The sequence below is a fragment of the Carettochelys insculpta genome, chromosome 16, assembly GCF_033958435.1.
Source record: "Carettochelys insculpta isolate YL-2023 chromosome 16, ASM3395843v1, whole genome shotgun sequence".
NCBI classification, from domain to species: domain Eukaryota; kingdom Metazoa; phylum Chordata; order Testudines; family Carettochelyidae; genus Carettochelys; species Carettochelys insculpta.
This window is the reverse complement of record NC_134152.1, coordinates 27,206,634-27,230,391: the sequence shown is the minus strand read 5'-3', so window position 1 is coordinate 27,230,391 and position 23,758 is coordinate 27,206,634. Positions and strand designations below refer to the sequence as shown.

General features: G+C 49.9%; 1 protein-coding gene across 1 annotated transcript; it reads left to right on the top strand.

The window, feature by feature from the left end:
• Positions 1-1,531: 1,531 nt before the first annotated feature.
• On the top strand, positions 1,532-23,119 carry TMEM184A (transmembrane protein 184A). Its single transcript, XM_075010616.1, has 10 exons — positions 1,532-1,614; positions 10,315-10,507; positions 12,810-13,061; positions 14,861-15,026; positions 16,208-16,298; positions 16,391-16,466; positions 17,496-17,587; positions 18,564-18,733; positions 18,870-19,067; positions 21,213-23,119. Exons 3-10 carry the CDS (start codon positions 12,810-12,812, stop codon positions 21,461-21,463), a joined length of 1,296 nt encoding a protein of 431 aa, XP_074866717.1. The 5' UTR covers positions 1,532-1,614; positions 10,315-10,507; the 3' UTR covers positions 21,464-23,119.
• Positions 23,120-23,758: the final 639 nt, after the last annotated feature.

Sequence of the window (23,758 nt, the reverse complement as noted above, 5' to 3'; positions counted from 1 at the left end):
AATTGAACCCAAATCCCACAGCGAGTGTGACAGAGCACAATATGATCGCGACACCCTGAAGACTGGGTGACTGCATTGCCCTTTGGCAAATACAGGACACCAGCCTGTGGGGATGGGGGGTTGCTGTCTCATGTCAGGGCTCCTTGTTGATGGGGGCTACTGTCCCATGATGGCACACTGGGGATGAGGATGTGGAGGGTGGGGGCTCCACAAGCTCCTGATGGGGGTGTGGAGGGTGCCAAAAATAGGGGCTCTGCAACCTCCTGGCAGTGGTGGGCCAGGGAATGCAGCAGCTGCCCTGCAGAAGGGATCCATAGCAGCAGGGGCTGCCATACTGGAGAACAGGGCAGCTGCCCTCTGGAGGAGCCTCCTGGCAGCAGGAGCTGCCTCCCCAAGGCACGGGATGCTGGGGAATAAGGTGTGTAGGGGCAGCTGCTGTGGTGTGCTGGAGAATGGGGCAGCTGTCCCATGGAGGCACTCCCTTGCAGCAGGAATTGCTGCCCCAAGGCACAGGACACCAAGAAACTGGGTAGCCGCCTGCAAGCAAAGGCTGCTGCCCTGAGACGTGGTGTGCCAGGGAACAGGAGCCCTGCAAAATACAGGACAATTTACCCATTTTCTTTAAAAAGTCAGAATGCCTCTGAGACAGCTTAAATAAGGGCCTCTCCCAGTAAAAATGGGATAGATGGTCACTTTGACTGAAGAGAGTCAGTTCCAGCTGCTTGGGGCAAGGTTCCAACCTCTCTACTGTAATAGGATTAAGAGGTGCTGTTTCTTGTCTGAACCTCTTCAGGCAGACAGGGAACGTCCTTAAAGCTACAGCCTGCTATTTTACTGCCTCCCTCCGTGTTTAAGTCACAGACAGGTGATGACAGGTGTGAAAATCAATTATTCTTCAGCTTCCATAGCGGCTTTATGCCCAGCTGCGACTCAGAGGGAGTCCTGACATGTGCCCAAAAAACAGAGCTAAGCCCCTGGACCTTTGTGCAAGGCAAGTCCAGTACCTGCTTCTCAGTCCATTGCCTAGGAGGGCCCAGAATTGTGCTTCTCCAAACAGCTGACAACTTTTCCAAGCCCTATTGCCACGCCCACGACGTGCAGCCTGTGTTTATTCGCTGGCCCCTGGGCGAGTGGCTCTTCCGCTTGGTTGCCTACGTAGTAGCCAGAGCCAGGCACAAGGGGTACTTACAGGGCCCTGATCAACTTAGCTCCCCAGCTGTCGCCAGGAGCAGCCCCAGGCTGGAGGTGCGGGCTAGGATTGTGGTCGCCTAGGCCAGGGCTTGTGTCGGGGCCGCTGAGCCGGGAGTGAAGTCAAACAGCAGAGAAGGGGGAAGTCTGCAGCTCCTGGAAATCCCTCGCGGCCCGGGAGGGGGAAGGAAGAGGGGCGAAGGGGGCGATCTGTCCAGCCGGTCCGGGGCGAGGGCGGGCGTCTCTGGAAGGCCGCAGGTCGCTCCCCGGGGGAGCGGAGGTGGAGACAGCGCCTGGGAGGCCGCGCAGAGGGGCGGTGCCCGGGCCCGGGGAGGAGTCCGCAGGGGAAGGCAGGTGCAGGTGCCGGTGCCGGGCAGGCAGGTGCTAAGAGGCCCTGCGGGGCGAGTCCGCAGACCACCGGGGCGGGTAAGTGGCTGCAAGCGGGTCGGGGAGCCCAGGGCCGGCGGGGGCGGGCTTGGTGAGTCCCCTTCCACCACCCAGATCTGGCGCGCAGGGAAACGCAGCCCCGTTGCAAGGCGGGTACTGATTCCACTGCTCCCACCCGCAGCCCCCTCGGATGTGGCCCAGCCAGAGGAGGAGCCCATGGCCGGGGGAGGGGGGTCTGTCTGTCTGGGCGCAGTCTGGCCTGAGCTGGGTGCCTCTGGGCCTGGAATCTAACTGCAGGGGAGGGGGCACAGGGAGTGGGAAGCCTGGAAGCAGAGACCTCCCCATCCTGACCTGTAGTGCTCACCAGCTTCTTGGCCAGTGTGGGTCCAGACCCACACTCATAGTCGGTGCTGGCTTCTCCCACAGCTCCACTGGTATCCTGAGTCCAGACCTGCATGCTGGTCCTTTCTGCAGCTTCACCAGTGCCCCTGGAACAACCTCCCTGACAACTCCATTGCAGTGCCCCTCATACAGTTCTTCCAGCAGAGCTTATGACTAACGTGCAGTCTCCCTCCAGCTCTGTGATGCACCAGGCCTGAAAGACGGCTTCTGTTTAGAGGCTGGTCGCTCTGGCTGAAATATCTTCTTCACTTCCGCACTGGGTACTTTGGGGAAGACCGTCCCTTTAAAATTGTATGCCATTCACCTATCTGGCATGGGGTTTCTTTAGGGGTGAAGGTGTGGGCTGCCCTGAAACTGATGATGTGTGCCAGAGCCAGAGTCTCTAGTATGGAAACCCAGATAACTCAACTGGTGTGCTAAGGAGACGGATATGTGCTTCTGCTGGTGACTGAATTGACAGGAGCTTTCCAATCCTACCCTATGGCAAACATTGGCTTGGGGTGGGGCCCATCTAATACTTCTGGTGTTTACCTAGTAGCAGGTTAAAGGGCATGTGGTTTCTGCATCATGTGATTGCAGTGAGTCAAGTCTGAGGCAGAGGAATGATAGGTTCTTTGTCATCTGTGGAAAGCATCTGCTTTGTTCTGTAGGAAGTAAGGCAGTTTTTCCTCCATATAGCAGGAGGGTACTTTGTAAACTGCCTACTTGAGTAAGGAACAGCTCAGTTGTTCTTGCTTATGGGAGTTCTGTTATCCTCCCCAACTCTGAAGGGTGTAATTAAGGTGCAGTCTACACATATGAGTAATATCCTGGATCAGTGTGCTGTGTTCCATGTAGACTTCATTTTCGTGGACAGTGTGAAAGAGATTGAAATTTCAAAGCTGAACATCCAGTGCCCTGACTTGGCAGAACCGGAAGGGAGCTCTTGATTGACTTTGAATAATACGTCACATTTTCTTTCCAAAAGTCTCAAGCCCTAACTTTGCCTTTTGGCAGCCTGGCAAGGAAGGTGAAACTTATGATATCCATTTTACAGAGGTGGGAAAAGTACCCAAAAAGTTACGTAAAGTAAAACATAACTATAAGGTTACGTATGTAAAATTGCAGCTGCTTTCGTGTCTGGATACTTGAGTACAATCTAGATGCACTGTGTATGTGTACTTTTCTAATGGGACACTTGTGCTTGAGTACCCCCAGCAGCTTCACTTTTACTCAAGTAACTTTTGGGGTACTTCTTCCAACTCTGCCATTTTAAGGATAATCATGGCAATGAGTGAGTTAGAAACAAAGTTGGGAATGGGACACACGACTCCTGTCTCTCAGTCTCATGTTCACAACACCAGACAATGCTTCAAGGAGCCTCTCCTAGTTAGGATTAAGAGAGAGTTCTGTTCTTGGGTCACCTCTGTAAATGAAGGTATTTGAATTTTGTATGTTTGTTTTGGGCTGATTTAGCTGCTATATGATATTAGTTGTCATCAAACATTGCAGGATTGTGATCTCCTGCTCTCCATGGTGTGGTGGTGGTAAACTGAAGGGAATATGGACTCAGTGTGATAGTAACTTGATATGTTTAAGCTCTGGCCTCCATGAGACATAGTCTTTAATATGGATGGTCAAGGATACAAGTTTTAGTTGCTGTATCAAGTCTCCTCTCCCCAAACCCTGGGTGTCTTCTGTGTTCTGTTTTGGAAGCAAATGAGTCTTTAGCTGCTTGGAAGTGACCGGTTACGCAGCACAACTGGAATCTAATTGTGTTCCAGAGCTGGGAGTTCTAACTCGGCAAAGTGCAGAGGTCTTTGTTTTTAATGAGTGTTATAACCTGTTAATTGAGTCCTCCAACAGCAGGATTGGTGGCTGTGTAATCAGAGTTATTCCTGATTGTAGCACCTACTCCTCTTCAGCCTGGGTTAGGAAAGGTAATAAAACCTACTGATAACAGTGCTTCCATCAGCTGGCTAAGATGAAAGCCAGAGAGCTGCTGCTATGGCAGTGGCAGCTGCTAACCACAGACTTGGCCCAACCAAACCTCCATCTCCTCATGCAAAGTGGTTTGATTGGACCTCTGGCTGTGTAGTACAAATTGGGGTAGGGAGGAATCCTACCCTAACTGCTAAATCCGGGAAGCCAGAGGGGTTCAGTCTTGCCATTTAGAGAGGCATGAGGCTCCAGAAGTGACATGTTTTACAAGGTGGTAGAGAAATGGTTCCTGCTCAAGGAGGGCAAGAATCTACAGTGGACTTCTGTGAGGACTGAACAGAAGGGAGAGTTAACCTGATGCTTCTGGGACACATACTATTATCTCCACAGAGCTCAGCCAGTGAGCAGCTCATGCTCCACTGCCAGTAACACGGGGGCATCAGCTCTAAATATCACATTACCATTTCCACCTGTTGTGGGATGTAATTTCTGAGGCTGGGGCCTCCTGTGGCTTCTGTTTGGCTCTGTGGCTTGGTCCAGCCTTCTGCTTAGGAAAGGAAACATTGAAAGTGAGTGGAGGAAAGGACCTGACACCGTGTGGACAATGGCTGTAGTGATGAGAGTGGGCTCCAGAGACCTGTCTGATTTGGAGATTTGCTCTGATCCAAGCATTGGATATTGAGTCACTGAGGTAGTTGCTTCAGTCCAAGCTCCCAGGGTAGACAAAAATCTGCCACTCACATGGGGTGTTACAATCCTAAGGAGCAGTGTCTGTCCGATCAGCTGGGGGACATGTGGAAGAGAAGTAGGAAGAGACCAAAAAAAGCTTGTTTATAACCTTAACTGTCCTTGAAGGGCTGAAAAGGACACTGCATTTACCCATGTGGGCTTTAATTGTCTTAAGCTACGTCTACACTGGCCCGGAAGATCAACCTGCTCAAGGTCGATAATTCCCCCCCCCGCCAGGGGTTCAGTTTCACACGTCTAGTTGGGATGTGCAAAATCAACCTCTCAGAGGTCGCAGTTGACTCCTGAACACCTTGCGAGATGTGAGGAGTAAGGGAAGTCAATGGGAGAAACTCTTGTCTACCTTGTTCAATAGGGACAGCCAAGCACCCAAGTGCATGTAGGTTGATTCTAGCTACGCAATTGTGTATCTGCTGTCGGACTTACTTTGCCTTACTGATCCCAGGGGCTGGAGCATGTGCTGCGTCTCCTGGAAGTGTGATTGTGCTCTAAGTATCTGTTAAAAATTGAATTGGTGAGAGGGTCCCTTTGCTGTCACATCTGAGCGAGTCCAAGTAATCTTCGTCAGCCTACAGCAGAAAAGGACCTGATGAATACAGGCTCTGACAGTCTTACTCAGCTCACTGTGACATCTGGTAGGCTGGGCGCTCTCTCTCTCACCCATCCTTGCCCTTGGTGCAGATAATACAGACCCATTTCTGCTCCATCAATCCTCTGCAGCCAGGTTTTGCCTATGCTGCTGTTACAAAGACTCATTTGGCAGCAAGTGTTGCAAAGGTGTGAGCGTGTGATGTGATCTTTATGATGTCGTCCCTTCCCCTAGACCCCCGGCCATCCCTCTGCTCTTCCGATTTGTCACCTTTGATAACAATTTTTGGACCTCTGTGCTTTATATATTGAGTCTGTTCTAGTATTGCTATGATCTGAAGAAGTGGGTCTGTCCCACGAAAGTCCATTGCCTAATAAATTATTTTGTTAGCCTTTAAAGTGCTACATGACTGCTGTTTTGTTTTGATAGACTACAGACTAACATGGCTATCTCTCTGTCACTTTGTTTAAAGGAGGTGATGCATGAGCAGGAAATAACCCTTGTGGACTTCCTGGGTCTCAGATGAGTTTGAGGTGCTGGTTGCTTAGCAAAGAAAGGAATTATTTCTCAAAGTGCCTGGAATTGATTGAAACACAATAACTATGGAGTGGAGCAATTCCATGCCATGTTGAGTCATTTTTCACAGTAGAACCACATCTGGACTATGGTACACTTCGCTCAGAGCTAATCTCCCTTTTTATGCCTGTGTTAATTGCACTCAGACCTACAGCTTTGCCTCCTGAACGGTCTTGGGTCTTTGGAGGAGAGGAAGGGCATGTTGTATTGCCTAGGGTCCTGGCAGCAAAGTTTGGTGACTCTGGTGACTATTTGTCTGGGAGCTCTTCTTACATTTTCTCTTCTTCAGACAGCCCATTGTGCTGTTCCTTCCCTGCTTGCAGGGGAGAGGCATCTTTTGTGATTAATTGTTAGTGAGTAATCTTGGCTTTTAATAAGAAGCTTCATAAGTCCTGTTTGCTCTCTCTAGGAGTCTGGTGAGCAGTGATGAAAAGTGCCCATGTGCTCTGTGTTCTGGTGCTCATCAGCTTGAACTGTGAAACTCTCTTCATTTGCATGGCCTTACATGGGTGGCCTGTCATCTAGTGGGAGGGAGTTTATCATCCTGAAGAGTATCTGGGGATAGCCGGATTAGTCTGTACCTGCAAAAACAAGGAGAATTCCTGTGACCCTTTATAGACTAACAGGTGTTTTGGAGCATAAGCTTTGGTGAGCAAAGACCCACTTTGTTAGATACATCTGATGAAGTGGGTCTTTGCCTACGAAGCTTATGCCCCAAAATATATGTTAGTCTATAAGGTGCCACAGGACTTCTCATTACCATCCTAAAAGCTCTCTGGGCCTGATCCAAAAACTAGTGGGAAGACCCCCACTGACTTTAGTTGGTTCTGGGTCAACAAAGAGCAGACTCCAAGAAGCTGCATGTTTGGAGAGCAGGTACAAAGATGGAGGCCCAGATTCTCAAAGGTTTTTAAGCTCATACCTTCCATTGATTTCAATGTCAAGTGCGGGCCTGAATACCTTGAGGGATCTGGGCCGAGTGCCTAATGTCAGTTGGCCTTAAAGGTGGCACCCTGTTTAGCTTTGAAGAGCAGAAGGGTTTTGCCATCTCTGAGCATGCAACTGTGCGGCCAAAGCTAAAATCATTTAGACCAGTCTTGGGAGTGTCTAAATGTGTGCAGTTTTCAAATAAATTGGTGGAAACAACAGCTTAGTAAAGCTCTAGTGGAGCAGAAGCTCTCTATGGCCAGGTCAACACTAGGGGAGAGTATTAATGTGAGATATACAACTCCAGCACTGGGTTTTTTTTTTCGTTTTGTTTTTTTTTCCTCCCCTGGGCTGTCCCCACAGCAGGAGGTTGTCAGGAGAAACTCTCCCATTGACTTCCCTTACTCCTCACAGTCACGAGGAGTACCGGGATTAACGGTCGCACTCCGAGCATTCGATTTAGCGTGGCCCTACTAGGCGTACTAAATTGAACCCCGGAAGATTGAGTGCCAGTGCGTCGACCCAGCAGTAAGTATAGACAAGCCCTATGCATCAAGACTGATTTTAGCCTCCTTACAGGCCTGGCCAAGCTCTCAGCCCGGGTCAGGCCAAGCTGAGGCTGTCCGTACTGATTCCCATCGGACATTGCTTTGGGAAATGGCTTGACATCGCACGTGGCCTTCTTGCCTCAGACACATGTTCACGAACAGGGGCAGGAGCTTTTTGCGAGCTGCTCAAGGGAGACAATCTGTGCAGACAGCTGTTCTTGCTCTGGGTTTTTCCAGTGCTTAGCAGGCTGGGGCCCTGGCCCTTCAGTGGGGCTCCTGGGTATTCCAGTAATGCAGTTCATAAATCTTTACTGTTTTGTCTTTCCTGGACATCTCTGCAATGGGCAAGTCTTTTAGGTCAAGGTGTCTACTGTGCAGCTCCTCCTGACTCCCTGCACATAGAAGAAACAGGACTAGATGATCATGTCTCCCTTGCTTCTCAGTATCATTACAGCCTGGCAGAGATACCAGTGCCTCACAGCAGTGTTTCCTGTAAGCTGAAGGCATGTGCGGTCATTCAGGAGCAATTCAAACGCTCCGCGGCTCATTAGCAGGATACCCACAGCTAGCTCTTGTCTTTGTATAGGTGGTGCACATTCGCACATGCATCATTTAAAATTTATTCTGGACATGGATGGAAACTATTAGAGGGAACATTGCCTCACAATCTAGACACTAGGGGACTGGTGCCTGTGGGGGAGGGAGTGTTGGGAGGGTCACCCAGGGGAACAGGGAGGGAGCATGAGGGGACACCCCATTTAACAATTAAGATTTTGGTGGAGGCAAAGGGGTACAGTACACCTCCCAGCTGCTACGACGAGTCACCTATGCTGTTGTGGAAGAATAATCATTGATTTAAACCATGATCACCAAAAAGAAAAAAATAATCATTGATTTAAATCAAGCTACTGAAAAAGCTAAGACAGGCTGTGCTTAGCGGGCACGTAACTTTGGAGCAAGCCCCGTTGAACTCACTGGCAGGTCTGTTGAGAAAACTAGTATCGAATGGGGTTCTCCTGGAAAAGTTGAAGTAAAATAGGGAATAGCTTTATGGCATCACCAGTATGATCTGCAGCCACAATGACCCAAAATAAGGGGCATGTAAGGGAGTGAGAGGAAGGCCAGGCAGGGCAGGGATTAAACAAAATCTGTTTGCCTAATTAGCCCCACCCTGGTTCACCTGGAGGCAGAATAAAAGAGAGAAGTTAGCCCTGTTGAGGGCTGACCAGCCAAGAGGCAGATGCTGGCCCTGACGCATGCATGGCCTGAGCCAGGGCTGCCAGCAGGTTGGCCATTGGAGGACAGAGCTGCCGAACCCCTCTCCAGGCAAAGAGGGGGAAAATCCCAGGGGTCCCCTCGCTTTGGAGGGGAAACTAGATATCATGGTCATGCCCCAAACTAATAGTACAGTCTCCAGGGTATAGGCTGAAGCCCTACCCTTCAGACCACTAGGCTTCGCAAGGGGCCTAGTCACAAGGCCACCCTGCCATCAGTGGGACCCGCCTACAGGGCATGTGTTCTTATAAAAGAAAATGCAAGTGGCAACTGGCCAAGCTAGATTTCTCTCACTGCAGCTTTCTGTACTGTACACTTGAGTGATAGATTAACTAAGCTGAACTTTGTTTTTCTAGCAATGTCCTATGCAGCAAACAGCTTGGGAATTTCCTTGTCACGTCCCGCTTATACTAAAAAGCATAGAGAGAGTCATGAAGAACAATGCATCATAAAATTAATTATCTAAGGTACTAACACTCGGCCACATGCAACACTTCATCCACATCGTTTTCTCCCAATGAACAGTTTTCCTTACCATGTTTCATTTTGGCAGCTCGGCCCTGCATCATCATCTTGCACTGCTTACGCTCGACAAGTTTTCCTTTTTACTCAGGGAATGATTTTTTTCAAAGTATTCCTGGTCAGAGTTGGTCTTATGCCCAGAAGCCAGAACAGTTTTTCTGTGGCAAAAGTGTGGGGGAATATAGGAAGATGTGTGTGTGCTGACTGTTTTCCCTTTTTCTTTCCAGTCCACTCCACTCCATCTCTCTCTACTGCCTCCATCCAGATTGTCTGTCTTTGCACATGTTCCTTCTTAGGCCAGGTCTACACTAGACCTTAAAGTTGATTTATAGATAAGCAATTCCAGCTGCAGCAGTTATGCAGCTGGAATCACTTACCTGGCTGTCCTCCTTTACTCTTTGCGAGCTTGAGTACAGAGGTTGACTGTCGACCCCAGTGGTTCGATTCTGTGCATCCCCAATAGGTGTGTGAAGTTGAACCCTGGAAGATCGACCCTGATTGGGTCAATCTTCTGGGTGATGAAGACATACCCTGAGTCTGCTGAGGAAAAGAAATTGAAAGCCCAGAACTTTGAAGAATCTTGAGCTAGTAGTGAGGCTGGACAGACTAGAGCCATCAATTTCTTTTTATGAGACTGTAAGTGTATGTGTAGCATCTTTGTGGTGAGATTGAATTGTAAGTTACTTTTACATGAGAAATTAAGTATTTTTTGATTTTTTTAATCCAATTTAAATTAAAAAATCCACTTTTTAATTTTTCTTTTAAATCATTGATTTTTATCCACACCGTGGAATATTGTCTGTGTGGATAGCTTCATAAAACTGCTTCACCCCTTCCTAGAGGAAGCAGTGGGGTGGGACTCAGCCTTGCCACCACCAGCTGTTCCAGCACTATCACGCAGCTACTGTACCAGGCTGTTCAAGGGCCAATCACAAAGCAAATAAGGAAGGGCATAGAGCTATTAAAATCCAAACAAATCTTTACTCCTTACTCCCGGTTTCCACGAACCCCCTGCTTTCTCTGCCATCCTGTTAATGTTTATACGGTGCATCAGTCTGTCCAAAGACCAGCTCCCTCCCCTGCTCACTGCTGTCCCTTGAATCCTGCTCCCTGGGGCTTAGAAATGAGCTGTGAATCCAACAATGTAGGCAGAGAGAGCTGGAAGTCAGGTGACTAGCTGGTAACTTGATCTTCTTATTCATGCCACCTGTCTGTCTCTTTCTCCCCTCCCAGGTACAGATGTTCTAGGGGTGAACTCTGAGCCATACCGAGGAGCAACACTGCCTGCAGTTAGGACCTCTCAGCTTGCTGCTGAATTCTTCCTACCCAGCCCTTCCCCTGTCAATGGAGGGGAAGAAAGACTTTTAGTTATTGGTGCATCATGTGGCTGTTGGCTTGACACCATCTGAATTTCCTCTGCTGCAAGGTAGGAATTGTGCAGGGAGCAGAGAAGGAGATTGCAGGGGAGAATTCTTGCTTTTATCATTATTTTAAATAATTAACAGCGAGGCTTACCCTCTAACATAGATCTTTCCTCCCACTGGCCCTGGCCGCTTAAGCAAACATTATTTGTGGATTAGCTTCTGGGAGATGAAGTTAGTTAATGGGGGAAAATGGAGAAATCTATTAATCTGTTTGGGGTAAAAAAAACTGCTTAAAATCTAAGCACTGTTAAACTCTTTAGGTTCCTGGAATGTAGGATGCTTCACAAGCAGTATAGCTGAAGAAATGCAAAGCCAAAGATGGCAGCTTGGGCTCTGGAGGCCTTTGGGTGTGAGGTCCTGCTATAAACAGAAGCATATGGTGAGGTTGCTCCTCTCTCTGGCCAGACACAGGGTCTGTGGTCCCCAGAACATGCTGACTGTTATTTGTTCAGGAAGTACTTTGTTCTTTGCCTTTGAGATCCAGTTTGGTAAGGGGGACCCTATCAGACGCTGTATTGACTCTATTATGGTAAGTGTTGGTGATGGACAGAGGAGGGAAAGTACCTGAAAAATTACTTGAGTAAAAGTGCCTCTGCTTGCACTTCTGGATACTTGAGTACAATCTGGATGTGGGGGAGTGTGTGCACCTTTACTCAGAACTTGTACTTAAGTACATTCTTCCCAAACCAGCTGTACTTTTACTCAAGTAACTTTTTGGGTACTCTTCCCACCACTGGTGGTTGTGATCTCCTCAAGATATGATAGGCCTCAACTGGAATACAAGACTTTAGTCTTGAGAGATTTTTGCTATGTTCCAAGGTTGTCAAAATAATGTTTTTACCTGATTCCCAAACTGCTTGACAAGCTCTGAGATAGAGACAGTACCACTGCAGAGCATATGCCTCTGGGTTGGAGGTTGTCGTGTGGCCAGCGTACCACATACCAGCCAACTCAGTACAACAGCTGTTTTGTGTGTCCAAAATGAGATGTGGGTTCCAGTTTGATCTTGGATAGGTAACCCCAGTGTGAATTGCCGACAAGGGCAGAATCAAGGTGCATGTAGAACTGTAGTGGAATGAGGGTGCTTTGCTTTCCCGAGATTGCCCATCTTGGATGGTTTTAAGACGATAGAGACCGGACAGAGAGCTCATGCTGGCTCCCTGCTCTTCTGTGCCCTCTGACTCTTGTGGGGAGATGGTGAGTAGTTTTGCCAGAAATTCCTGTGCGTGCATCTGACCATGAAATGATTGCAGCTTTTATTCTTGCTTGGCTTGTGGCTCTGAGTGTGAGGGGCAGTGCAAGGCCTCTGGCTTCCGAGGTAGTCCCCCAGTTAGCTCCTGGCACTAGACCACTAGAATAGGAGCCAAAACTTCAGGCAGCCACAAGACTTTAATGTTGCTGGTGCATTCCCAAGACCATGATGTCTTGTTGGCTCATTGACAAGGTCCTACCTCTGTCTCCAAGTGGGGAAGGGTTTGAGGTTCTGTTGATGGATTGAGACAACTCATTGCTCCCTCCCTTACCTCACATGACTGGCCAGGGAAGTGGCCCACCAGGAACCAGGAGCAGCAGGTCAGAGATAAATTCCCCAGGGCACAGGCATAAGGAGACCTCTTTTCCCTGCCAGGGACAGGGACATTAGGGATAGACAGGGAATCTAGCTGCCTTTGTGTACTGGAGGCTCCACTCCTGAAGGCAGCTCTGCTGAGCTGGTGAGGTTTTGTGGGCATCCTCTCCAGGAGGAGAGGAGAAGCAGATGACCTAGTGATTGGTTGGTTTTAAGAGGCTTGGATGTATTGGTGCTTGATTGTCCATGTTGACTAAGGACCCAGAAGCTGCTGCCGCTTCTCTGGGCCCGGTGGACCTGTACAAAGGGGCTGGCAAGCTGGTGGGAACAAGTTTTCTTGTAAGAGCCCCATGAGTCTGTTTGGGAATACCTCAGGGACTGTCTTCCCAGCAACATGCACCCCTTCTGGTGGGCACAGCCTAAGAAAGAGGCTCCCAGAGTTTCTTGCACATGTCAGTAACTCCCCGCTTGGAGGCGAGGACTCCTAGGAAAAGGTTCTGATATCAGCTGAATTCATCGGCAGGCTGCTGCTTCTAGGGTTAAATCCTGAGGTTGTGCTTAGACAAAGGCTGTCGGGGATAACTGCATCTATTCACCTGCCCAGCCTGCTGAGGATTTCCGTGTGCGCTTCCCGCTGCTGCTTTCCTCACCCCTTGCTCCCTTGTCCTTGTCCTCCTTGTGTGCTCAGTTTGTACTGACACCCGGTATCCCTCCATCTTTGTTCTCTTTTCTGCCAGATGAGTAATACCACACATGCTGACGTGCCCTCCCCCACCGAGGTGGGGGTGACCAGCACGTCAGGCAGCATGCTGCAGACCGGGATCTCCCCGCTGACAGACTCCAACCATCTCTCCCCTGACAACGGCTTCCCGCTGAGGACTCTTCAGAACTACTCCCAAGATGGCCAGCAGATTTTCCTGACCAGTTCGGCAGCTCAGGTGATCTCTGGGATCTTTGTGTGGTCGGCACTGATTCTCACCTTCCACCAGGTAAGGACAGGGCTCTGCAGGGAGAAGGGTGTCCACCTGGATCTCTTGTGCTGTCACCTGTGGGTGCACACACCTGGGGGTGAGGGAGGTAGGGTAAGAGACCTCAACTGAATCTCAGGAAGCTCAGACACCTATTGTTCTGCCTCTCCCACCTTGTCGGGGGCAGGGACAATCTGTAGCTGTCCTTACATCTCAGTGTACCTGAGCAGGCACGGACGCTCTTGGCCATTTACCTAGATCAGGTGGATCAAGCTGGTCTATGTGGAAAACTTACATTGGCAAACCTATGATGTAAAAACCCACGTGGCTGAAAGCTGGAGCTGCCCTGACCTGACCCCTGGTGCAGACAGAACTAGGTTGACCAACAGTTGTCCACTCACTTGGCCAGACGAGAGGTTCAACCTGTAGTATCTATGGCAGTGGATTTCAGACCAGCACCCTCCAGGGAACGATGCGTTCAGCCTTTGCAAGCCTGGCACTAGCAGAGCAGATTTTGCCCTTCAACTCGTCTGCTTAGCTACCTGCTCACCCTTCCTCATGTGTATGTCTGGAGCATTTACCCCAAAGGGGAGCTGTAGCAGTTCTTAGAGGATCAGCAGTTCTGAGCCTAAGGAAGCATCTTCCATCCTCCTTTCTGGGGAGTCCCTGTCTAATATGCCCAGTACCCCACTTAGCAATGTGTGAAACCTGCTGCCTGAGGAAATGTGTCCTGTGGGGTTTACCATAACGTTTGTCCCCAGAACCTAGTTCCAGGAGGAAAGCTGAAGTAACTCCATTGACATCAATGGAGTGACCCCAGGTTTACCCAGGTGTGGCAGAAGAGAAGAGTTTGGCCCAGCATTAGTATTTGTGTGGCAGGTAATTTCTAGGCCAGGTGGTATAGTGGTGAGAGACACCAATTCTTCACCCTGCAGAGACACATTTAAAATTGGTTGCAGTCAACACATGAAATGATGTTTTGGTTTTTTTTAAATCTCAGCCCGGTTGTTTTGTGTGGAATTCTGCCCCTTCCCCAACCATGAAACAGCAGAGTTCTTGCGCTTGGTCTACACTGGCCCTTGAACGGCGCATCTGTAGTCGACTGCTAGCTATGGCGATTGCGTAGCCAGAATCGATGTGTATGCAGTCAACTGTAAGGTCTGTCCTCATTGAGGGAGGTCGACAGGAGCATTTCTCATATCAACCTCCCTTACCGCTCGTGAGAGTGGGAGTACAGTGGGTCGACTGCTGATCCCAGAGAGATCAATTTCACGTGTCTTTACCTGAATGGGTCGAAGACATGCCCTTGGTGGTTGCTGCTTCGAGTCCCAAGTTGAACAAGGTGTGACAGGTCAGGACTGAAATGCATAGGTAAAGCTGGTGACCTGGAATTGCAGGGTGGTTGATGGTGGGTCTGAGGTGTGGGTAGTACCTTTTGCAGTGATCTGATGCCTCCAGCCATTGGGATTAATCCTCCCACGCTTGCACTTGCTGAACATTCCTGCAGGGAGCAATGTCTTGGCAGTGTTATGTGCTTCGTGCAGGTTGCAGGGAGTATGTGGTGGTGGTGGTGGGTGGAGTCTGGCAGGCTACCTGGATGGATTCGGAGTCGGGTGGCAAGGGATCTTGCTCCCTGAAACAGATCTATGGTGGGAGGTGGGCCGGAAAGAGATGAAGATTGTGGAAAGGAGCACCCCTAGCCAGTTTTCTAAGGCAGAGACCTGATGGCCTGTTGCTAGGTCTGTTTCGAGACTGCTCTTTGGCAGGTGTCCCTTGGGGGCCTAATATCACTGTTACCTGGACTCTAATCCTTTTCCCAGATCTATATGCACCTGAGGAACTACACCATTCCTAATGAGCAGCGCTACATCATCCGCATCCTCTTCATTGTGCCTATCTACGCCTTCGACTCCTGGCTCAGCCTCCTTCTCCTTGGAAGTCACCAGTATTACGTGTATTTCGACTCTGTGCGGGACTGTTATGAAGGTGAGCAAGGCAGGAGAGGCCTCTGCTAGTGGTGTTGAGGAGATAAGTGTAGGAGGAACCTGGGGTGGAGGGCACAAGGGTCTTGTGTCTCTGTCCAGTGGGAGCTAGCGAGGCAAGATGATGGCACTTTGGTGTGACTTGGGATCTCTCCCTCCACCCATCCCACAGATCTGTTTCAGGGTGTGCCATGGAGCGTGGGGGTTACCAGGCCCTCCACCCCTTCTGCAGTCAGATGCGACTCTCTCATTCAGCAGGGAGAGCTGAAGTTTTATTAGGCGACAGGGACACAGCGTAGAATCGACTTGTCAGGACAGAAACCAGAAGCTGTCAGTACAATCCATCTTGGGGAGGGGCGGCCCAGAGGGGGTCCCCAAGCCAGGGCCCTGGCCCTCTTCCCTCCCTCTCCAGCTACAGGAGACTCCCCACCACCACTGCTCCTCACGCTCAGCAGCCCAGTTCCAATTCAAACCTGCTAGGTCCCTCCTTTGTCCTGTTTCCTGAGGAAGAAAGGTGTCACCTGGTTGCCTAGGTTACAAATGGCAGGGAAGGCCAGGCCTACATCTGAGAAGCCATCACACCAAAACTCCCATCACCAACAATGCATTGCTGCTGTGCTGAGGGAAACTGAGGCACCTACCTCTGGCTACTACAGGACAGTAGGAAACACCTGCAACCTCAGCAGGGGAATAAAATCCCCACGCACCCCACTTTGTCACAGCAAACTTTTCAGAGCGAAGATTTGAATCCTTCAGAAACGGATGGGTCCAGCCAGGAAGTTGGTGACGCTAGATCCCTTTTAACCCTACAACAACCTGGTGTTTAAGCTGTGGGTCAGGGGATACCATTGTGCTGTATGCTCTTGGGAGTAAGAATCTGAAGGTGAATTAGGGTTGGGGAGGAAATAACACACTGGGGTTTGTTGTTAAAACTTCAAATGGATGATCCCGCTGCAGAGAAAAAGCTGTTGGGATCAGTTCTGGGGAGCTTCACCCACAGACCACTCCCACTGGGATTCTCCTCTCATTAGGACAACCTCTCCCTGACTCCTTGCCAGAAGGCAGGACAGGTTAATGACCAGAAAGTGGTTAATACTAACGTGTAACATGGACATAACCCTTGTGTGGGGCTCTCCTCCCTGCCCCATCAGTCCACTGCTCACCTGCCCATCCTTGTCTTGTCAGCATTTGTAATCTACAGTTTCCTGAGCCTCTGCTTTGAATACCTGGGAGGAGAGAGCACCATCATGTCTGAGATCCGGGGGAAGCCCATCGCGTAAGTCCTCGTCTCTAGCCAGTTCTTTGTGTCCCTTCAATGTGTCCCTGCAGACCAGATGCTCATCAGCTCCCCTGGTGCTCTGATTCTAGGTCTAGTTGCCTCTACGGGACCTGTTGCCTGCAAGGAATGTCCTATTCCATTGGGTTCCTCAGATTCTGCAAGCAGGTGGGTCTTGTGCCTGCGCTGGTTAGCGCATTTAAGGCTAAAGGAGAGCCCCGGTTAATCCAACTGCAACTGTTCTTCTGAGCTGGCACCTTTTTGGAGATGTTCATGCTTCCTTCCTGCTCCTGAGTGCTTGACCTCCTACCCTCCCCTACAAAAGCCAGGAGCTGGCACCCAGCCAGTAGCAATTGGCTGTGCTAGGTGTCATGTGCTCTGCCCCTGACTCATTGCTGAGTCAGAGTCCCCTCCCATTGGGGTACCTAGATCCTGTTTTAATCCTCCCAGTCTCACGTAGCCATTGGTACCAACTACCTGAGGCACCTGCCGCCGGGTGAGTTCTGGCCCATAGTTGTCTGGATGATGCCCCAGGCTGGAGGGAGGGGAAACTTCACTTAGATGTATCCTTTGTTGGGTTTGCTGCTATTCACGGCAAGCCCTTGGGGCTACAGCCCTGCTTCCTTACTGCGCTGGTCACCAGCCAGAATGTTTAACCCATGGGGCTCAGGGCCCGTGCAGAATACGACACATACAGCCTCAGGTAGATGTGCCACAGCTGCGTGGCACCTGAAGGGTTAGTAATGAGGGATGGGGGCAACAAGAGGCAGGCTTCAGACAACGGGGGGCATAGGAAGGTGGCAGAGAGGCCTGGACAGCAGGGGAGAGGGATGGGCTGGGAAGGCCAGATGCATTAGAGGGAAGAGATCCTGCTGGTAAGGTACTCTGGGGCAGCAAACATACCACTTGCTCAGGGCTGGTCTATTTGACTGTGTGTCACTGGACACTTTGCTTGTGGTATAAGGGCCTATGCTGTATCTGAGGAGGAGGAATATCTCCCCTCCCTCAGCATGCCACAGCTCCTTGCCCTCCCAGGGGCAGCCTCTCCCTCAGATCTTTTCTCACTGGCTCAGGCACTGTAGGAATGTGAGTTGCATACTGCAGTCCCAGCAGCCCTCAGGAGCAGAGCGAGCACCTCCGGTGGGATCTCTCTCCAACGCAGCGTGCGAAATAACGCCGTCTCTTGTCTCGCTGCAGGCGACGTTGCAGTTCTGCATTGTGAAGCCCCTCATGGCGATTGTCACCATTGTCCTGCAGGCATTCGGGAAATACCACGATGGCGACTTCAAGTGAGAAGGCACCGAGGGGGACAGCCCATTCCCCTGGGCTGAGGGGGCTGTATCAGTCCCCTCCTCTAAGAACAGGCAGAGGTGTTCCTCTCCCACCTCCGTGGCACTCTTCTTCTCCAAAGGGAGCTGCTCCAGCAGTGGTGGGGACAGGAAAACCACAGGGTGGAATGAATGGTCTTCTCTGTGCTCTGCCAGGACACCCCTCCCCGCCTTCCATCACACGCTTCCTAGGACGGCCAATGCTCACGGGCATCACTGTCTATGGCCATGGTAACGAGCAATGGGGCCCACAGCTGCCTTGGAGTGTGGAGAGACTGGCTGTTGCCCCTTCCGTAGGGTTTCCAGTTTATGCCTGGGATCACGGTTCTAAGCCCTGTGGCTGTAACCAGAGCCAGGCTGGGGGGGCGGTGGGGAATGCATAGAATGCCCTCTTCACCCCAGTTCCTTCTGCTGATCTGCACTAGGGGGACAGGCCTCAAATTTGGGGAAGATTTGCATGCTGTTAATCAGATACGCAAGTTTGGGTCTCCCTCTTCCTTCCACTGACTGTAGGGCTAGACTGTGGCTGTTCCCGACCGACTGTATTTATTCTAACTGTGCACTTTAATTTTTGGATCATGGCCTTTGTGCACCTCTGACTTTCCCCCAGAGTACCAAGGAGCCCTGAGCCTAATGAGCCACCAGGTTAGCAATTTCCTCACTGTATCTGTAAGGTTCTTGTCATCCACTCAAATGCATCCTCTTGCAACAGGTCTGCAGGTGCCTTTATCTTAAGAACGGAGGAGATGCTGCAGCTGGGGAGAAGAACTCCTAGCATGCAACATTCCCTCTTGATTGGCATCTCGGCAGGCTCCCTGTAGCCTCTCCCTTGCAGATGAGTAGCTGCAGCCTGTCCTTTTAGGCTCCTGGCAGCTTGCCAGCATGGTCTCTAGCTGGGAATAGTTCCAGCAGCCCAGCTTACGAATTCCCTCCTCAGTATTCACAGCGGATACCTCTACATCACTATCATCTACAACTTCTCGGTCAGCACGGCCCTCTATGCGCTCTTCCTCTTCTACTTTGCCACCCGGGACCTCCTGCGCCCCTTTGAGCCGGTCCTCAAGTTCCTCACCATCAAGGCTGTGATCTTCCTCTCCTTCTGGCAAGGTGGGCCTGAGCCTGGAGTTTCCAGGACAACGGTCCCTCATCCCTCCCCCCAGTGAGTTGGGGGCAGCCCAAGGCAGCTGCCTACTGGATGCACTGACCCAGAACCGACCCCCTCTCTGTGTCTCTTTCTTTCCAGGGATGCTGCTGGCCATCCTGGAGAAGTGCGGGGTGATCCCTGAGGTGCAGATCATTGATGGGAAAGAGGTGGGAGCTGGGACGGTCGCTGCCGGCTACCAGAACTTCATAATCTGCATTGAGATGCTATTTGCTGCCATAGCTTTGCGCTATGCCTTTACCTGTCAGGTGTACAGAGAGAAGAAGGAAAACTCACCAGGTAACAGCCCCCTGAAGCAAATTTCTGTTCATCCCAGGGCCCTGGCACATAAGGAATGTGGGGCTCCTGGTTTCTGTCAAACAGCAAAGAACTCTAGAAACCATCATTTGTGTCTGTTCTGTTGCCTCCTCCCTTTAGGTTCTTTCTCCAGTGATGCCTTTAGGCAGCTGCTAATAGCTGGGACGAGTCCTCTCAGGAGGGATTGCTGGCCAGGGGCTTGCCATTATTGCACATAGTGTTGTAAGGAGACACCCTTGTGTTTAAAAACGTGCATGTAGCTGATTTCTTGAAATGTCATTGAGGTCCCTCTCCCATTGCCCATGGTCCTGGGTCCTTGCTTTACGCCCTCTTATTTTATGAGGACAAGGTTCTTACTAACAGCGAAGCCCTGGGTGCTCCTTTAATGACCATCGTTGTGGGTAATAGCTTCCCTGTTATAAGGGGTATTTTATCTGAGCTGGTGGGCTATCTGCAGCCCAGCCCTGAACTCCACTTCCGATCCCATCACTGGCCTCTGTCTCCACAGATGAGAACGGTGCAGTGACCACACCGGGTTCCCATGGGGAACGAGAACAGAGAAGCCTGATCATGAGGTGCAAAGTCTCAGAAGGCTTCCCACCCAGCCCTGGTGCTGGAGCAGGGCCTCGGTGGGTGGCTAGGGTGTTGGTAACAGTGATTTCAGTGACTTGGACTGCTTATAATAAGGAGGCATCTGGCTGGGCCTATGCAAACCCCAAAGGCTAAATGTGCAAGAGCACGTAAAAGGACAAGGTGACATGTTCCTTCCCCCAGAAATGGCAGTGAAACCAATAAAACCCTTCACTTCAATGGTGCCACAGGATGGGCATTCTGCAGGGAGGCCTCCCATCTTCCCAGGAAACTCGGAGAAAGTTTCACTCTGCTCAAGGCATCCTCTTCTCTCACTGGCTGTTGACCTGCCTGTGATCTCTGGGCTCCTACGAGCCACAGCAGTTGGCCTGGATTTTACCCTTTTTTTTGGAGGTGTTCCGCACTTCATAGCCGTACCACACTGTATCTCTGCATGCTCTCCCCCGCCACCCAGCTACATTCCAGGTAGGCTGTGCTTGCTCATGGCATGAAGAAAAACGCCTTTTTTTTGCCTGGATTGGAGCACAGGGCTTGGGGAAGGAGATCGTGTTCCCTCTAATTTTTTCCACCGGAATAAATGTTCTGTGCACCGAGGCATGTGCAGATGTGAACGACCAATGGAAACACATGCCGCTCACTGTGGTTGGCTGTGGGCACTCTGCTAAGCAGCTGGGCAGATGAGATGGGCTCAGCTTACAAAGAACACTGGTGGGGGGGGATCCCTTGGTCCAAGTAGCCATTTAACTGTGACAGAGACCTTTCATCTGTGAATGGATTTCGCCGGTGATGGATTTCACCCCTTCTCTTGCATTGGAATAGGAGTGTTACCCACTCACCCGTCTCAGACTCTCCTGGGCTCAGGAGTAGGAAATCACCCTGCTGTTAACTCTGCATCCAGCTCCATCAATTATAAGGGCCTGTCTGAGTGTCACTCAGAAGTCTCACGGGTCCAGTTTGCTTTGATTGCTGTGTAGACAGACATCCCCCCAGTGTGCAGCAAAGTTGTTTAGAAATAACTTTGCAGGTGTCTACACAACAGCTATTTGGAAATAGTAGAGGTCAGTTTATTTCAAAACCGGTAAGCTCATTCCGCGAGGAATAGTGCCTATTTCAAAATAGGGGGCTGTATAGACAGGGAATAGTGGTTATTTCAAAATAAGCTATTCCACAGTAGCTTTTTGAAATAAAGCTGCTGTGTAGACATAGTCTTTCAGATTAGAGCCCCTGGAAGCAGTGCACTAATTTGAAATAAGCGCTATTGCATGTGGATACGCTATTTTGGAATAAGTGTTGCTTATTTTGGGGCTTCCCTGTGGTATAGGTGCACTATTCCGGAATAGTTTATTTTGGAATAACAACTCTGGAACACCTCTAGTGTAGACATAGCCTGGAACTTGTTTCCACTGGGCCTGAAGTTTTATTACATGACTAGGCTCAGAACCTCTGTCTGGTCTTGCTTGCCCGCCACACTTCCTGTCTAGTGAGCCACTTCCTTTTTAAAAGTGGATCACTTCTAACTATTCTCTTTGCTTTCAGCAAACCTGGCCCCAATGCAGAGCATCTCAAGTGGGCTGAAGGAGACCATAAGCCCTCAGGACATCGTCCAGGATGCCATCCACAACTTCTCCCCCACATACCAGCAGTACACCCAGCAGTCCATGCAGGAGGCAGAGACAAAAGCACCTGGGCAGATGGGACATGAAGCCCCCACAGCTGATGGGCAAACTACCAAAAGAAGCAAAAACATTGAGAAAAGAGTGCTGATGCTCTCAGATGATGAACTGTAGGCAAGAGCTGAGAGGACAGTGGCACGGGTGCTGTTTAAAAACTCGTCTGTTGGTCTCTTTCAGCTTGGCAGCTGTCTCAAAGCTAAGCAAGCTGACCGGAGCCAAAAGAGAGCAAGAGACCTAAGCCAGAGAAGCTAAGCCCAGCTGTTGCGTTGGAAGGAAAAAAGCAGGAACTAGAGAGGGGTGGGATGCTGAATTGTGCTTGGCTTCCGCTGTCCTGCCCTGCGGATGTTGGAGATTGGTTCTCCTCTGTTTCCATTAATCAGTGGTCCCTGTACACCAAGCTGCCCCACCGCCAGCATTCAGATGTACATCTAGCATTGCGTTGTGCTGTGGGAATGCCATGATGGGAGGCAACCAGGACCCCCTGGGAATCCCTGCAAGATGGACCAGCTGGTTCCCAGCTGCCTCTCGCTTATGAAAAAGGGTAAGAGAACTGCTCTGAGCATCATGATTCTTGGCCTAAGTAAGAACAGCTCTCAAGTGCTGGGGGAAGAAGAGCAAAGTGGGAGATCCACTGTACAGCTCGTGCTCTGGTATTCTGAAATGTAAAGTGTATTTTGGTTTAAAACTTAAAAAAAACCTCAGGAATCTTGTAGGAAATAGTTATGGGGGAAGAGAGTAAAAGAGCTATTTTCTGGTACCCACTTGCTTGAAATGTAACAGTCCCCAGGAAGGGGCTAAAATGAGATTAAACTGCTGTTACCCCTAGTGCTTCTGGGAGGGGAATTTTCTATGCCTTTTAAAAAGGACTAGAATCCATCTTGGAGTGGATCAAAAATTGAAATGGATTCCAGCTGGCTTATTAACCTTGGTTTTCAGAGAATTGAACACTTGACTAACTGGCAGGGTTAGGAATTCACTTGCTGGAAACTATTTAAATTTAGGAAATAACCTTATTTTAATGCATTGCCCTTGCTTCATCTAGACTAGAGAGAACCAGAATTAATTAATTAAAAATTAACCCCCACAAAATTAGGTTCATAGGTGAGAAGTGTTTGCTTATAAACCCCGGCCGGAGTTACACTCTGATTGCATACCAATCTGTTGCTAGGGTTATGTGTACCTTTTGTAAAGGAGGCCATGCCCTCTATGTGAACAGAGGTGGGAACCTAAAATGGCCAAGTGGCTTTGTTTTAGGACAGCTGGTGAGTGAAATATAAATAAGCTGTGCCCTTTTTGCTGCATAGTGCTGTTGGTGAGAGACAAGGGCTCTAATATGAGATCAGCTGGATTAATTTCTCTGCTAAGCAGCAGCAGATCGTGCATCTCATCCCATAACCTTCCTATAACAGCCCTGCAGCATGGTATTTAGATCTCTGTAGGAAACTCTACCAATTTCTGTTCATACACCCTCTCTCTGACCAGAGTGCCTACTGGAAACTCAGTTGGGTGTTGGCATCCCTGTTGCAGTCTGTGGAGGTAGGGTTCAGTTTCAGTGTGTCTTAAAGGGACCTAGTGTCTCAAAGTTGTTGCCATTTAATAAATGTACAGTTAACTTTTATGGTTCTGTTTGGAAGTGAACTCTTCTTTTTTTTTTTTTATATCTAGCAGGTTTCTCTGCTGGGTGCTCCCTTGAGTCTGATGTAGTAAAATGCAGAATTACATTTTTCTATTTATAAGGTGGTTGTTTTTTTTCTTGTTTGTTTGGTTTTTTTCCTAATAAATGGATGTTTCTATTACTGCTCCCATGAGTGCTTCCATGGGCACAACCTTATCTGGTGGTGAGGACAGGGGTAAGCCAGGAGCTCTCTGCCACCCAGCACTGACACTCATTTGGAAGCAACCCCTCGGCCTCTAGATCCTATGGCAACTGGTGCACCAGAAGTGTGTGCGTGTGTGTGCCTGCGTGCGTGCGCACGCACGCGCACACACAAAATCTGGCTGGTTTCACGTACCCTCCTCCAGGCTGGAAGAACAGTGCTCTCCTCTGCATCCCTTCTACCTCCTTTCTTGCTCTCTCAAGTTGTCAGAGAGGTTACACATGCCTCAAGGACAGCCTTTGGGTTTTCTTTTTTGCAGCAATGACAGGACAATGGTAAATAGGCTTGTTCAGAGAAGCTTTCCCCATCTCACTTAAAGATGTGATAATATTCTAAGAGCAGCATGTTGCTGAGGCAGTCATGTGGGAAGTGTGCCCTGTAAGCTGAGGGCTTGGGCACCCAGGAGAAATTCAGGTGATGGCCATCTGGTTTGCAGAGCACCCAAAGCCACCAGCATTTTTCTAATGGTAGCGCACATCCGCTCCTGCTTTGGTGCACCTAATAAAATTTATTCTGCCCATGGTTGAAAAAG